Source organism: Passer domesticus, chromosome 3 (assembly GCF_036417665.1).
Source record: "Passer domesticus isolate bPasDom1 chromosome 3, bPasDom1.hap1, whole genome shotgun sequence".
Classification (NCBI taxonomy): Eukaryota; Metazoa; Chordata; class Aves; order Passeriformes; family Passeridae; genus Passer; species Passer domesticus.
In genome coordinates this window covers 25,087,830-25,103,711 of record NC_087476.1, presented here as the reverse complement: position 1 = coordinate 25,103,711, position 15,882 = coordinate 25,087,830, and the positions used below count along the sequence as shown (strand labels likewise).

Sequence of the window (15,882 nt, the reverse complement as noted above, 5' to 3'; positions counted from 1 at the left end):
GGAGCCTGGGCATGGGAACCCCAGGCAACATAATTAATATTTTTATAACATGCATATTCACAGAAAATACACTTCTTAATTTACAGCTCAGAAGAATGTTCCGTGCTTTTACTGGATGTATTTACATTCAGTAATGCTAAACTCATGCTCTGCTTCTTTGGATATTTTGAGAACCTTTTCATTCTGCTAATGGATTGGTGTAACTCATTTTCACATAGCACAAAATTTTTTGTAAATATGTCTATGGTGTAACACACCATATACAGGACATATGTAGTAACTGTATTGCAAAGAAGTCTATGTGTTTTAATACAGATGTACATATCACCAAACAAGAGAGAGGGAGACAAGTTAGGGGAGGGAGGAGGGGAGCACGTGAAAGGAGTGAGGCTGCTAGTGGATGGGAAGAGAGATGTCTTAATCTGTAATTTAGATAAAACAAACAGTATATTTGGCCATCCACTGTTAACAGCTATATTTTCACCTGGCCTTATATTTTCTTCATGTGTTTATATAGCATAGAGTTTTAAGCAATTTGAAAGAGGGTCTGTGTTAGCATTTCTGTAGTTTGAAGCATATTTTTTTTAATGTGATGGGGTCGTAGGTATTAATTGACAACTGCCCGAGTTAAGAAAAGTATAGATCTTCTGTAGTTTTTCAAAATAAGAAATAACATACACGAATCATTAGTTAAATATATTGAATTTGCAGCACCTACACTGAGCACTACTTACTTTCTGCTTGCTGTTCTTCTCAGGGTTCAAAAGGAGAGAAGGGTGATACAGGGTTTCCAGGACTGCCTGGGCGATCTGTAAGTTTTCTGAAGACAATTTGTCATCAGCTTTTGCTTGTTAATTTACCTGCTGATTGCTGTTAAATGTTGCCACAGGGAGACCCTGGCAGAAATGGGAAAGATGGATTACCGGGCAGTCCTGGCTTCAAGGTATGTGCAAATGGTATTAATATCTTGATAAAAGTCTTCAATAGCATTGCTCGTGATGCAAACATACCAAATTTATTCTGGAGAGTATTACTGGAAATCAAAAAAATGTTGTTGCTGAGAGATGTGGAAGTTTACTGCAGCAATGAGCAGACTTCATTATTTTCAACTGTTCTGTGAGCAAAGGAAAAGCTTTTATTAAGAGTGTTAGTAATCACTAGAGTTTGTTTATACTTTATCTCTGATATCCTTTTGTGTTTCTCTAACCCTATTATTCTGTTAAAGAGATTTATATACAAGCATATACTGGAGAAGATAATTGCTTTTGAAGGGAGCTGCAGGAAAATTAGGGGAAAGTACCTTCAGTATTGAATTAATATTTTTGTATGTGTTTTTATTCTCTTCACTATGCAGTGCTGTTCATATTTAATGCAGAACAGTTTTTCAAGTCAACTAAGTATGTGTCTACTGTAAAAAAGGCAATAGGATTTGGTATTTCTATAATGAATTGCAGTTTGTGAGCTTACTGGATGTCTTGCTTGTCAAGTTGTTGCTTGCACTGTTCTAATTTGTGAAAACATAGACTTCAGTAGTATCAGTTAAAAGTCCACAGGGAAAAGATTTTAATAATATGTGATGTAAATGCTCAATTGAATTGATCTAAAGAAGTTTTTCAACAGCAGCTTTGTTCCTATATTTCGTTAATAATAGTGAAATTATCTAGGGCTGCTCAAGATTAATGTTACTTCAAGGTCCAAAAAGACAAAAATCTGAGTGTATTTTGAATTTTAAATTCATATTGCTGTATTGGGAGATCTGAATCTTCTATTTTGTGAGCATGCTTGTCTAGTGCAGTTGGGGATGCAGCTGGCATATCTGTCACATCTGCTGCAGCAGGGACACATGACACAAGACCCGTGAGAGAGCTAAAAGCTTCCAGGCAGCAGCTGTCAGTGATGTGGATCCAGGGTAATGCCAGTGGAGTCTGGAGAGTAATTCAGCTCAGAGAAGGCAGACTCGTAGGTGTCAGTTTAGTTGAGCACAAAAAAAGCCCCTGGTGCATTTGAAATGCATTAGTGTCCAAAACATTCTCAGGGAGTGAAAAAATATAACATAAGTCCCATGGAAAGCCAGTGCCTTTCAGGAGCTGGAGTAGACAAGATACCATGGGGCATCTCAAATGTGACCAAATGTCTGTGTGTGAGCGGTGGGACTCAACTCCTGGTGTCTCATCAGCTGAATCAATCCTCCGTCAATTGTCCAGACTAGACTTCTGTTGTCTGTGATATGAGCTTGGTTACCTTCAGGAATTTATTTCAAATGAATCCTCTGTTATTTTATCTATATCTATATCTATATCTATATCTATATCTATATCTATCTATATCTAATCTATATCTATATCTGTGTGTGTGTATGCACACACATACACAGATATCATTGCTAAGTTGGAGGAGAAATTTCTTCTCTGGTACTTCAGAACATAGGAAAAAAATTAGATATTTGATTTTTTTCTTCTCTGGTATTTGATAACGTGGACATGTAATAGTCACAATTAACATTAACATAAAATTTTAACTATCACTGGTGGCAATTTAGAGTGAAGCACTGTGTTGCTAAAGCATGATTTGGGGGAGTACTTTCATATGTTTTATGCTTGTAAGCAACATACAGAGAATTCAGTATATTGTGTGAATGTGTGTACATTTAAACTGAAAGACATTTTCTGGACTATTTTCATTATTGTAGTACCAAAAATATTATGTGCTCATTAGATTTTATTAATTTTATAATACAATAGTTAATAGAAGCCATATTTTTCATTCAAACATTTTGTTAGCCTGACTTCAACATCTGCTTGCTATAAAACACTGCTTCATTCTGGGTCTGTAATCAAATTCAGAACAGTAAAAAACAGGCTGTCTTTGAAGGAAATTTCTGTTGGAGCTTTCCTGGTTTTTTACAATATTCATTTTGGGAAAGAATGTGGAAAAAGCATGGCTGGAAACCCAGATGCTACCCATTGTTGCTTGAAGTTCAGCTCTTATAATTTAAAGCTAATTAGTGCCAGATTATTTTATACATGTGTGTGTATCTATCTACATCTATACCTACATCTTCACCTTGTTTATGTGCTTTTATTTCTGGAATTATTCAGATTTTCAGAATACTTCAGTATCACATACTTGGATAAATATTTGATCATTTTTTGTATTGCTGTATTCTGAAGTACTTTGAAATATTTTTTCATACTATTATTTATACTAACAATTAGACAGTAACAGTCTGTTATTGTTTTATGCTTTTTTTTTGTACCAGAAATTGCTGTTCTGAGTGAACAGAAAATTTTCTCTCATCTCTTTTTGCAAGCTGTTTGACAGCTGTCAGAGACAGCATGAGGGACTGTTGTATTGATGACACTTCTTGCTGTGTATTAATCTGTTAAGAGATGTTTGTTTGGTGAAGTATCAATGTGTATTGCTTTGAAATTTTACTTAGATTAAAATATAATTTACTATTTAAAAAAAAATTATTGTGCAAGTAAGGTTGTTTTCTTAAGACTTTTTTTATTTTAAAGGGAGAAGTTGGGCAGCCTGGATCTCCAGGCCCCGAAGGACATCGAGGAGAGCCTGTAAGTGATTAAATTGCTGACATATCCTTGTGTACTGATTTGTTGGTTTTGTTATGTTTTGTCTTATTTGTTTTTTAGTTAATAGCTATTACACTTCACGTTTAATTTATGTTGATTCGAATTGGTTGATATGTCCATTTTTAAAAAAATGCTTGTTTATTTTCTGCTGTTCATCTTTAAATTTGATTTAATTAAAAGAAAGGAAAAAGCCCTTAAAGTAAGACATGCCTTAAAAGAAAAGATTCTTCACCATATCACTGTTGTATATACTGATATATATGGTATAAAATTGTCTCATGACTTCTGTCCTGTTGATGTTGTGGTATATTAATAATTACTTACTTGAGGAAAGATTCTGGATGGATTTGACTCTCATTTCAACTACATGGTGTACCTTCTTTGAAATACTTGTTAATCACACTTTTAAAGTCTCCTTTTTCACTATGTACTACTGCCTTTCCTTTGCCCAGTTTTACTGGCCTTTTACTTCCTTGCATCTTCTTACACCATATTATCTGCATCTCTGTGCTTCTTTCTTCTCTGGGGACTTTGCTGTTTCATTTTTCCTTTGCTTCTTCTCAAAGACATTGTTCCTCTACTGGTATTTGGGAAGCTCATTTTACCTCCCCTTAATATCTGATCGCCAGGCTTTGTCCTTCCTTGTTTCCTCGTTGTCCTCCTTTGTTCCTCCTTGTTTCCTTCCAGGCTGCTTGAAGCAGATGAGCCAAGATAGCAGCTTTGAGTGCTGAGAGACAGCCAGCTGTCATCAGACCATCAGCAATGCTTCTGCAGGCCAAGAGCAGTAAACAGAGCTCAGTTGGTGGAGCACTGCCTTACAGAGGAATTGCCTTCTGAATTACATTTAGAGTTGTAAGATAAAGAGATACAGCTTTATACAGTCAGAAATTTTGTGGTACTGAATGTAATAAGAGGTAGTTTGAGTTACAGGATCTGAAATGTGATAGAAAGTTTTACTAATGAGGAATTGGAAATAACACTTCTGGCAGAAAAATTCTGAAAGTTTTTCATTTACATTTTCATATATTCTGCTAAACCTTCTCAGACATTTTGAGTAGACTGCAAAACACTGAGAAATCATGCCCAAGGGACTTTCTTCCCACTTGTCTGGCTTAAGTGAAAAATGCACATAATTCCTCCGTTGGCTTTATTTTTTCCTCTTTTTCTGCCCCAAATAATTGTGAGGTGTTTTAACCTCTTACAGTCTGTGGTGTCTCCATATGTAAGAAAGACTGAATGTTAATTAAATATAATAAAATATAACTGAAGGGATTTTGGTTTATTGTAAGTTGGTGCACTTTAAATGTGTTGAGATAAAAGTGAGTTCTATTATTGTCCCTTGCCTTGGTTTGTCTCTTTTCATTTTTACAAAAGAAATGTTAGTTGGTCATTGTGATTTTAAAAAAAATTAATCTAAGAAATGGAAGGGAAAGGGCATTTCTGACCTAGAGAAAACAAAATATTTAATACTTTAACAGCTGTCGTTCTAGTGTGTTGGCATTAGTTAAGCATGAACTGTATCTACTACTGAAATGTATTTTGGTTTAAAGTTAATATAAATTGTATCTATAATAAACATTCACAATGTAACATTTTAAACAGTAATGTAAACCCATCACTAAAGTCCCATAATTTTGCTTTAAAGGGAAATGAAGTGGTAGATTTAAGACATTAAAAGTACTAAGAAGTCCTTTTAAATCACCGCAAAGTACTATAGAGGGAGAATATATAATATATATATATAATATATATATAATATATATATTCCAAATATATAATATATATATTCCAAAATATAAACAACTACAAAAAAAAATTAAACAATCCTAATAGAGGAAGGTAAATTCTATTTTATCCTTCATTTATAATCAGTGGAGGTTCTGAAGAGTAGAAATGCTACATGCTGACCACAAGATTGCCTCAAGGTCACCATTAGGGAACGTAAGACACTGAGTCACCCCTGCCCATCTGCCTCTATTGCTCACGTTGCACCATCCTGCATGACCAACACAACACTCCCATCTATTTAGAGCCTGGAGGAGGAGCAAAAAGCAGCATTTCTGCAGCTCAGTGAAGAAATGTTGAGGTGAAAATGTGTGTTTGGGTTGTGGAAAATAAAAGCTATCCTCAGCTGTGAGGTATACAGGCTCCTCTATTCAAGTAGAGGGTAATTGGCTTTCACCTGTTGAAAAGTGAGCTGGATTTTGGGCGCTGTGAGTGATGTCATGTGCAACCTACTGCTTATGTTGTTTCTCTTGTTCCCCCAATGTATATTTACAGTACAATGTGTAAGTGCCTTCTCTCGGCTCTCCTTCTGTGGAATTCAGTGTTAAAGTCTTCGGTGGGACACCCTTATAGTTAGGGCACTGATGTGGAAGAGAGGGATTGATCTATGCTGTGCCATCCCTGGCACAGCTAAATAGGCTGCCTAAGCACAAGACAAGCTTTGGATGATACAGTTGAAGCTGGATGTCTTTATATCATTAACCAGCCACATGCAGCTGTGGCCCTGGGACGGCTCAGCAGATTGTGTGGATACCCCACCCACACAAACAGACATGCAGACAGTATTTCTTTCATTTAGCCACATTAGTGTTAGACATGGCTTAATGTGTTAAGTTGATGATTTAAAAAATAGTCATTTTATGTTCACTCTTGCTTTAGCAAATAAAAATAACATGGTTGTGAAATGGATGCATGTTGAGACATCTAAGGAGCAACTGTCTAGAATGGAGAGCACAGGTGAGCTGAACTCCCATTGCCTCCAGCCTTTGATATGTGTGGTTAATTTTTGGACAAAAATACATTCTGGTATATTATTACTCTTTTTAATCCCCCAAGTTACAAACAGAAAAAGTAGGTTCTAAAGATAAATAAATAATTTCAAGAGTTGTGCTTGATTTCTCTCAATAACTATTTGGATTTCAGTTAAGCAGACTATCCCAGTTCTGCCCACTCTGTAGAATAACATGTGACAGTATGGACAGAATAATTTAGGATTTGGTAAAGGTAGTAATCAAGCTTATTTTCCTGTTGAACAAAAACAGGCCATGCTGTCACTTAAGTCGTTCAGTGGCTAGTCATCTGTCTTACTGATGACAGGCTGTTTTGATAAATACATTGTTTTTAGGGACCAAATGTCTATAGAATAAATAAAGATTTATTTGAGCTTAATTTCAGCCTGACTGCCATTTTTAACATAGGTATGGTTTTTCAGAGTTGGGTTTCAGTGGAAACTCCTTGTGTTTGCAATTATGCAGATGGGAACCCTGAAGTGAGTGCTTGTGGGTAAAGCTGGCAGGACATTTATAGCACTCTTCTAGGCATATGCTCTCCTGCCACAAGTAATATGTCTGAGCATTTGCAACTGCTCATGTTTACTCTCCAGAACTCATATTTTTCAGAAATACATCTGCAAACACTTAAAATGGTAGAGTTTTGTCTCAATATTTAGGTCACATCAAAAGACCTCAGATGTGGCCTCATTTGTGCCAGCGTTAGCAGCACAACATGACTTTCAGCTTGTGACCTGACTCCCATGTTATACCTATACCCCTGGTTTGTCTGTTGATCTTTCATAATTGCATCGAGAATGCCAGATATAGACCAATGCATTCTCTGAAAAAAAAAAAAAAATTGTGTTTTATGCTAGGCAATGGTAGCAGAATTCTTTTTGAAACATGTTCAAGATACGCTACAAGATACAACAGAAGTTGCATTGTCTTCATAATGCAGAAATCCTGAAAACAAACTGGTATAGCCAGGTATCCTGTATGTTTGGAATGCAAATATAAAGTTAATGCAATTCTATGGCATCTAATAGCTATGCTAAGATTGATAGAAACAGGAAAAAAAGAAAGAACAATCCTGAAGTAGTAATATAGTAGTATGCAGACAAACTTTGGGGTTTTTTTGTTACTATTATTTTCCTCTCTGTGTCATGTAATGTTTTTCTTGATGCTCCTGATGTTGATGTTATGTTGATTTGTACCAGTTTTAGGTACTAAGATGCCATTTACTCAACATTTGTGTCTTGTATTTGCATTTATATACTAAGTTATGAAGTACTTAGAATAAAAGCTGGCCTAAAACCTCTATTGTAGATCTGCACAGTAGACCTCGTGAAAAAAATCCTTTCTGAAAGTGTTACTTTATTTTTTTATCCACCTAGTCTGATTATTGAATTTCTAATTTTAATAGCTTCATAGGTTAATGCATAAAGATCCTGTTGTATTTACAGTGCTCAAAAGATCATTTGTTGTGAATTTATTACTTGTGGAAATATTCCATAGAGCACTAAATAATCCTTCAGATTTTGTATCACCTTAAATTAGGCCCTGCTATAAAATAGCACTCTCTGTGTAAATAGTCTATGAAGAAGAAATTATTTCCTGTCAGTTTTTAAGAGAAAAGTGATCAGGATACTCATCAAAGTGGTTGGTGTCTGTCAAAATTTTTAAGTTTCTGATCTGATACTCATACTTTTCTACTAGTTTGAGATGCCTCGATAATAGAACCTGAGCTCCGGTGGCCTGCTTTTAAAAGCTGTCAGCATTACAGTCATGAGGGATGTAAAGCATTTTCTCTATAAGTTTTGTGGACCTTGAACACCTGTTTAGTTTTGAAAATTCTGACTTTTACCTGTAAATTAAAACAATGACTTGTTTTTTGGGTGGGATGATTTTTTTTATTCATAAACTGTTGAAACATCTGAAGGGGATGATTTTTGTAGGCATATGCCATGCATCATTATTTCTTTACAAGTAGGTTTGATTAATTGAATGCATTTTTGGTATTGTTTCTTTATTCCTTCTTCTAATATCTAAATTGTTGAGGTAGACAGGGAGAGTGTTGCTGTAGACTTTCTCAGTGCTTGAGCCACGTTACAGATGTAGTTAGTTTTGTTCTCACTTGAGAAAGGGAGAGATGACAGCTTTGACTACACAATACTCCCAGCAATCATTTGTTAATTACATAACAAATTGGCTGTAAGTCCAAACATTTTAGACTGAATGCAGGTTTTTCTGTCAAATATAACTTCTAGGTAGCCGTATGTATTTTGAGCAAACTTTATTTCCAACCTAGGTTGTCTTCATTCTGACTGACAAGTTATTTTAACTAAATTCATTCTATGCGATAATTACAATAGAGTTAATTGCTATTAAGAAGATAAATATGAGAATAGTGCTGTAATGAAACAGTTAATTAAAAGACTTTCAGAACTTCAGGCAGCCTAATCTGAGTTACTTTATTATTCCCAGTTAACAAAGGTGATACAAGACATGACAGCATAGCTGCTGATCCAAAGTGTATTAAATCAATGGGAAGATCCCCACTGAATTCAGCGTGGACTGGAGCCACAATAAATGCTGTAATAAACTTGGACCCACTAACCTATTGCAGCTTGGAGAATAAAGCCTGCTTTTCTCAGTTGTAGAACTAACAGTTCTCTCCCAACTAATTCACACTTTCTGCCTGTTCATCATGATATCTAATTTTTAAATCTATTTCCTCACACAGTGCAATTACATTAATATATTAATTTGCTATAATTATTTTTTTTCTCCTTTTTTTGTCTGGAGAGAGTTGGGAAAGTATTTTTTATTATATTTTGTTCAGCTAATGCCATTTTAAATTTGATAATTTGAGAAAATCATGTAGAGAAAAGGTGGCATCCCTACTAACATTTAAGTCTGTTTTAAAAATGCAGTGTTAACAAAGGGAAATTCATTAAAGTTGTAAGGAAATATGAAAGGAGCTCTAGTTGTAAACCCGTTGTGGACATGAATGGAATATGCTATAAGTAGTTGGAAATGGTACTCAGTGTACTCTGTTTTCTGCTTGTATGCTATAGTGACCTTTTCATTGCTACCCTGGCACTTTTTTTACTAATTCATATGCTGATAGAGGTTAGACACCAGCATTCCTCCCCTATTGCTGATGTTTTATGAACACAGAAATAGAAATACCTCTAGCAAATGTGTTATAAGAATTTAAAATCTTTCTACTGACTTGATGAGCTGTGTTCTAATAAACAGGTGCTTATCATTTTGTTAAAATAGCTCGTAATAATTTGTTAATATTTTATAAACTGAAAAAGTGTTAAAAGTGTGATTCTGAAAGAATTGTCCTGCAGTGAGCACTTCAAGATTCAGGTTTGTTAAAGAGTGCAGTAACTGACTTCTAAGCAAAAATTAGTGATAGTGATGATTTATTTGTATTATTCCATGAGTGATTCCAATGAGCTAGACCTATTTATATACAAACCCACAGGCTCTTCTGAAGAGCATTTCTTCTGTCCATTGAAATAATTTGGGGTATGTTTGCAAATTTTCACATAGAGACTTTAAGCTCGTTATTATTCATTTTGGTTATCTGTACTAGAAAGTGAGTTTTAATTGCCAGATGAAGTGCTTTGGCATAAGCTTATCCTGTCTAGAGTAAGACACATGTTGTTCCACCTGTGTTTTTCCCCCTGAGGGAATGATGATTATGTAGCTTGAGCCTTTAGCTGTCATGTTTTCAGCCTGGCTTTGAGGGAGTCTAGGGATCTGGTTTGAAACTAAGAGTGAATCAGTTTGATGGTATGGATGTATTCATTACACATCCAATATACTCTCTCATGGTCATATTCCCCAAAAATATGAATAAATGTTTGTCTTTTTAAATGCTTGTGCATTTAGGAAATTGCAGAGACTCTGATATGCACGTGCTGTAACATCGCTACTTTTTTTTCTCAGTACAAGAAACAATATTTTCTTGGTATTAATATTGCAGTGGGTTTTTCTATAGAAGTGTTTTGGCATTTTAACATTATAGATATGCAATATGTGTTTCAAGTGGGAAAACATCAATTAACTACAACAGATTATGATTCAAAAACATTTGTGATTAATTATTTTTGTTACTTTGAGCAAATGATGTACTGATACATTTCAAGTATATTAGTTAATGTACTATTTCTTGGACTGAGAAAAAACCATTCTAAAATGTCACTGGACTTGATAAAATGTAGACTTTTGAAAAGTTAAATGGACAAATCCACACAACTGTAAATTGTGATCCTGTGTTCTTTATCACAAAGTTCTTTATTCTCAAGTATCAGTTAAAAGTGAGGTTGTTGATTTGGCTTAAATTAAAGATTTAAAGCAATATAATGTGTGTGTGTGTGCATGCGTATGTGTGTGCCTGTAACTGGTTATTTCAACCTGCTAAAAATAACTAGTAAAGATCTTGGAAGTTAAATGGTACAATGGAATAAAATAAGTACACCTGACGTGCTCAGCATTCGCTTCCTTTGATGTGATATTTAAAGAAGGATTCATTTGCATTCTTTTGGATTCACCTGATGTCAGTAGTAATATTTAGAGCATTCCTGAACGCATGTGCTAATTTCATTCAGCTGAGAAAGGCTTTTCTGAAGAAGGAAAAGCTTGAAGAGGATGTTTGGATTGGTGTATGTTGTGTATTGGGCTGGCATCTGACCTCTTAGAGCCCAGAAAGTTGATGTTTATACTCCCAGTAATCATTGTTTCACATGAGCTGATTAATCTTTAAAGAGCAACATCTCCTTTTATTCTTGCCATGCAATTTTCTTCTTAACATTTTATAACTTAGGTAAATATCTGCTGGAATTTCCAGTGACTCTGAAGACCAAGCAGAAACTTCCCCCAGCTAATTGTTATACCTAGAAACCAAACATAGAGAGTAGAGTATGAATGAAGAAGACAGTCGGTTAGAATGTAGCAGACATAAATATTGATTATTTAAGTTGATTTCATTTGCACTTTGCTGTTCTTTTCTATGCTTTGCAACATGTTTATGGTAAGTTACTTAACCACAAATAGAAAGAGGTTTGCCGAAAGGACAATTGACTTTCCTTCCTCTGATCCAGCTTCAACAGAGTAGTGACAGTGTAGCCAGTTTTCCAGCTAGTCATCCTTCTTCTTCAACATGGGAGAAGCCAGAGAAAAAAATTGTTGTACCTGAGTCCTCAAAAGGTCTGAGTTACAGCCGCCTTGAGAACTGTGGTCAGGGTGGTGATTCAAAGCACTCTAGCTGTATCTAAGTGCTGTATCTGTTTAGATATTTGGATTAATTAAAGTTATTTTAATAGAATCACTGCAGAAAATACACAAGAGAAAAAAAAACTCATAGCAGGGCTGCGTTGTTAGTTTTATGTTCAATAAGTACTTGGGCTTTCAAAGTAAGTTGTTGCTTGTGTTTCTTCTGTGTGAACTGCTTGATCATTAGCACTGCATAATTCCTGTCCAGAAACAGCTTTAAACATGAAATTGAGGAGCTGATACTCAAGTCTCAAACACTCAAGTAAATGTAGTGCTAGAAAATTTGGGGAAATGTGGCACAGTAAGTGTTTCATTTTTTTAATCCTTCCATACTAAAATTACTGCAAATTGAAGCTATGGAAAGTCTTGTCAGAATACAGTCTGGCTTCTGATCCATAATGAAACAAAACAAAGCAAATCAAAACACCATGATCCACAAGAGTGAATTTACATCCATTTGCAAGATTTAACTAATATTTCTGCTAATATTATTAAACCATTTTAAGAAGCAACTTTTGTTTCTTATTGTGCAAATTAATTTTTGATATAGTAGTTAGTTTTAATAATTAAATTAAGCCTTTATGATTGCCTAGTGAGTCAAGGTGATTTTTTTTCTTTGTGCTCTGGAAGGGTTTTGTCCCAGCCTTTGTTCCAATTTTTCTTAGCTATTTCTTAAACAGGTAATAGCTGCCAAGCAGACTAAAGAAATTATCACAGAACTTTTTCCCTGGGAATGGATAGGAACATATAGAAAATGTTTGGTTTTTTTTTTCACCTGTTATTTACTGCCAGATTCTCTCTGTCAGAGCTTTGGGACTTTCTTAGCCAAAAACGTAGGCTGGCCCATCCTGCTTAATAGCCAACAATGGACCAATTCTCTAGGAATTCTACAATCCTTTTTGGAACCCAGTTTTACTATTTTCTTCTGCCGAGTTCTGTGACCAATTTCACAGAAACTGCCATATTTAAAAAAAAAAAGCAAAAAAAAGCGCATGATTTATTGTTGAACTTACTCACTGCTAATTTAACTGAGTGGTTCCTTACTATGGGAAAGAGATGTGGCTGAAATCTGCATCAGTGTGACCTGTGAGGACAGAACTCTGGTTATGTGGTGGGTGTAAGGAGCACAGCAGCAGTCAGTGCCCTTTGGGGAGGCTTTGCTGGCCTCAGCCTCCCTGTCTTATGTAAGGTGCTCAAGTGCTGTGACCCTCATAAGTTTTTCCCCATAATTTAAGTGGTGGAGAAATTTTAAAGCCTTTTGAAGGCTTGTAACTGCTTGAGTATCAGTGTGTTTAAATGTCAAACGTGGGCCAGTTTGTCAGTGTTTAGAAGTTTGTAGGATTTCTGATAAATGGGACGTTGGTTATCACAATCTCTAAGGCTGGTGCTGGCATGATAGGCAGAGGGAAGGCATCATGGTGTCACCAGCAGGGCTGGGAGTTCAATTTTGTCTGCCCACCTTTGGATCCATGAAGATTTGGCAAGTCTGATGCTCTTTTGAGGATTCTTTACAAGAAACAAGAGTAACACCAGTTTCAGCCTGTGACAAGATGCACATAGTTTTCATTTTCTATTAGTATTTCCAGCTTTCAGATTACAGTTTTCCAAGGTCCGTGGTGTTGGCAATGCAATAGGGGTCACTCTGTTCCACGTTTAACATGTGTGTTTTATTGCTAATAAATGATTTGCCAAAAAAAGTGTTTGAAAACTGTGGTCTTATAACTGCAAAGATCTTGGTAATGCTTTTTCCTTTCCTGAACTTAATTTAAAGCTGCTGTGCTGGTCTGGTGGATAATCATTATATCTGTGGGAATGCTTCTTTGTATGTAGCCTTTTTTTTTTTTTCTTTCATCAATTGCAGCTACTTAGTAGTAGCAGATTCTGCTTCATTGAATTTCTTTTCCAGTTTTATACATTATCCAAATTTGGTTTGTCTCTTTCATTCTATTAGGATTAGCAAGGATTTGCTATAATCCTTTAAAAAGTGTTTTGATTGTTGTACTTTCATCCAAATTATAGGTTGACTTGTACTTTTTTGCATGTCTCCAGTAAATCTCTCATGTATCATCATGTAGGCTTTTTCAAATAAGGATCAGTAATATATAAAGACTTGAGTTTTCCAGGTGTTTAGAGGGATCATGGGAACATGTGGATAGAGATCTTATTCTATTGCTGTAATTTATGCAAGACCCTTTAGTGTCATCTCAGAATTGCAGATTTTTCAGAGGGGAAGGAACCATTTGATTGAAACATAAATCAGAGAACTCGTATATGTTAGAAAAACCATCTTTTTATGAAAATAAGATAATAAAGACAAGTATACTAAAGTTCTCTACATCTACCTGGGGAATTGACTGCAAAGCAGCTTGCTTATAACAAAATAGCTTTTGGAAATACTTTATGATTTCACATCTTCCAGAGAAGAGATAAAGTTTTATGATTATAGATATATTACCTGTAGACTACAAGTTCCTACTTTCCATAACAGGGTATCCTCTCCTACCAGGCACTGAAGAAATGGGGAATATTAAAGACAGCAGCAGAAAATAAGGAATAAAAATGAGTTAATATATTCTCATTTTAAGACTAAAATGAGAATATATTAACTCATTGTTTTGTTCTTAAAAAAAGGTCTTCTGCCTGGTTTCTTCTGCTGTTTGCAAGCATAAAATTAACCATGAGGGGGATGCAAATAATCCTGGTAACTATCTCCAAAAAGCAGGAAATAGTTTGAGAACTGTAGCTTATGTCTTAAGTAAAAATGCTTACATCTAGTTAAACTGTATATGAGGCCCCAGGCAATTTCCTTAAAGGATTTTTTTGTGGGGCTGCATGGAAGAAAGTCCATCTGTTTAATATAATCCAAAACAAAAATAGACACCTCATGATTAATGAAAACTACAGGAAAATTTTTCCAGGGATTGTGAAAACATTTTCCTCTTACAGTTACAGTTCAGTTCTTAGAGTTCCATTCTATTACAGTTAAATCCATTCTATCTGCCAGATATTATCAAAGAATAGAAGATTTATTTCAATTATTGAAACTGGAATAAAATAGAATATTTATACAGAATTTTATAACTGTCTTAATTGAGGTTCATCATCACAACAGAAAGAAATTAATGCTTTTGGGTATTGTGAAGTCCCAGCTGTGCAGGCTGCAGCTGAGGAAGACTGCATCCAGGGATTTGGTTGCATACTGAGATGAGCTTCATTTGGCAGTGTGATACTGAGGCAGAAGTAGATATCGAGCTGTGTGGGATTTGGCTGCCTGGCCGTGGCCACCAAGAGCCATTGGAGTTGTGTGAGGACAGCTGCAGCATCTGGCAGGCACAACACAGTTTTTAGAGCAGGGTGACATCTTTTTCAAAGGGTAGATCTGCTATCCCACAGTGACATCAGTGACACTAGAGATTATTTCAGTTATCTACGTGGCATTTAAGTGTCACTGTAGGTCCTGGGGTTACCCTGCAAAGCCTCCCCAGGCCCAACCAGGCCTTAGAAACCTGACAGGCTTCTAGGTACCCATAGGTGAGACAGGGTAGAAGACAAATGATTAAACAAGCAACAGAAGCTGAATAAAGAATAAGGACAGCAGTCCTTACCCAGTCTCCAAAAATCTGTTAGCTGCCAGACAGGCACACAATGACATTAGTTTTTAGGCACAAACTCAGCTCTGTGTGATAAAACTCCAGTTGGGAATTTTTAGAATGAACAGGACTTTAAACCAAAGAATTAGATTTGCTAGCCTATCTTGCTGACTTTACATTTCATGTGATTACAGCACTTGCTGATAAAGGCTAAAATAATGAATAATATTACAGGCCTTTATGGGGTAAGGGAAGACTTCCCATTTAAGGGAAAATTTAAAATAAAGGAGGAAGGCTTTGGAACGAAGAGAAGATAATTGATGAAGTCAGATTGATGATGCTGAAAGAACTGAGGCAGTACTTGTGATTAACTTAATTTTTAAATATGAAGGAATACTGAATAAACCTTTCAGGAAGTTTGATGTAAAACAAAAAGGGGAACCAATTAACTGACTCAAAGTATAGAAATTCCCCAACTCACACAAAGACAGAAATCAGTAAAACACAGTAGATTATTTGATTTTTAGATATTCTGACTAGAAATGCAATGCTACTTTCTATTGATATTATAACTGCATATGTGATATATACAAACCATTTAACATGCATTTTCTGAAAAGGCAAGGAAAAAGAAAC

The 15,882-nt window shown here is 35.4% G+C and overlaps 1 protein-coding gene across 1 annotated transcript in view; it reads left to right on the top strand.

Annotated features, from left to right (window-relative positions):
• The window catches only part of COL21A1 (collagen type XXI alpha 1 chain), a 146,870-nt gene that overhangs the window by 106,015 nt on the left and 24,973 nt on the right, over positions 1-15,882 (top strand). The window contains exons 18-20 of the mRNA XM_064412261.1: positions 758-811; positions 890-943; positions 3,519-3,572. Of these exons, the coding sequence (XP_064268331.1) occupies positions 758-811; positions 890-943; positions 3,519-3,572 (162 nt within the window). The remainder of the gene's footprint in view (positions 1-757; positions 812-889; positions 944-3,518; positions 3,573-15,882) is intronic.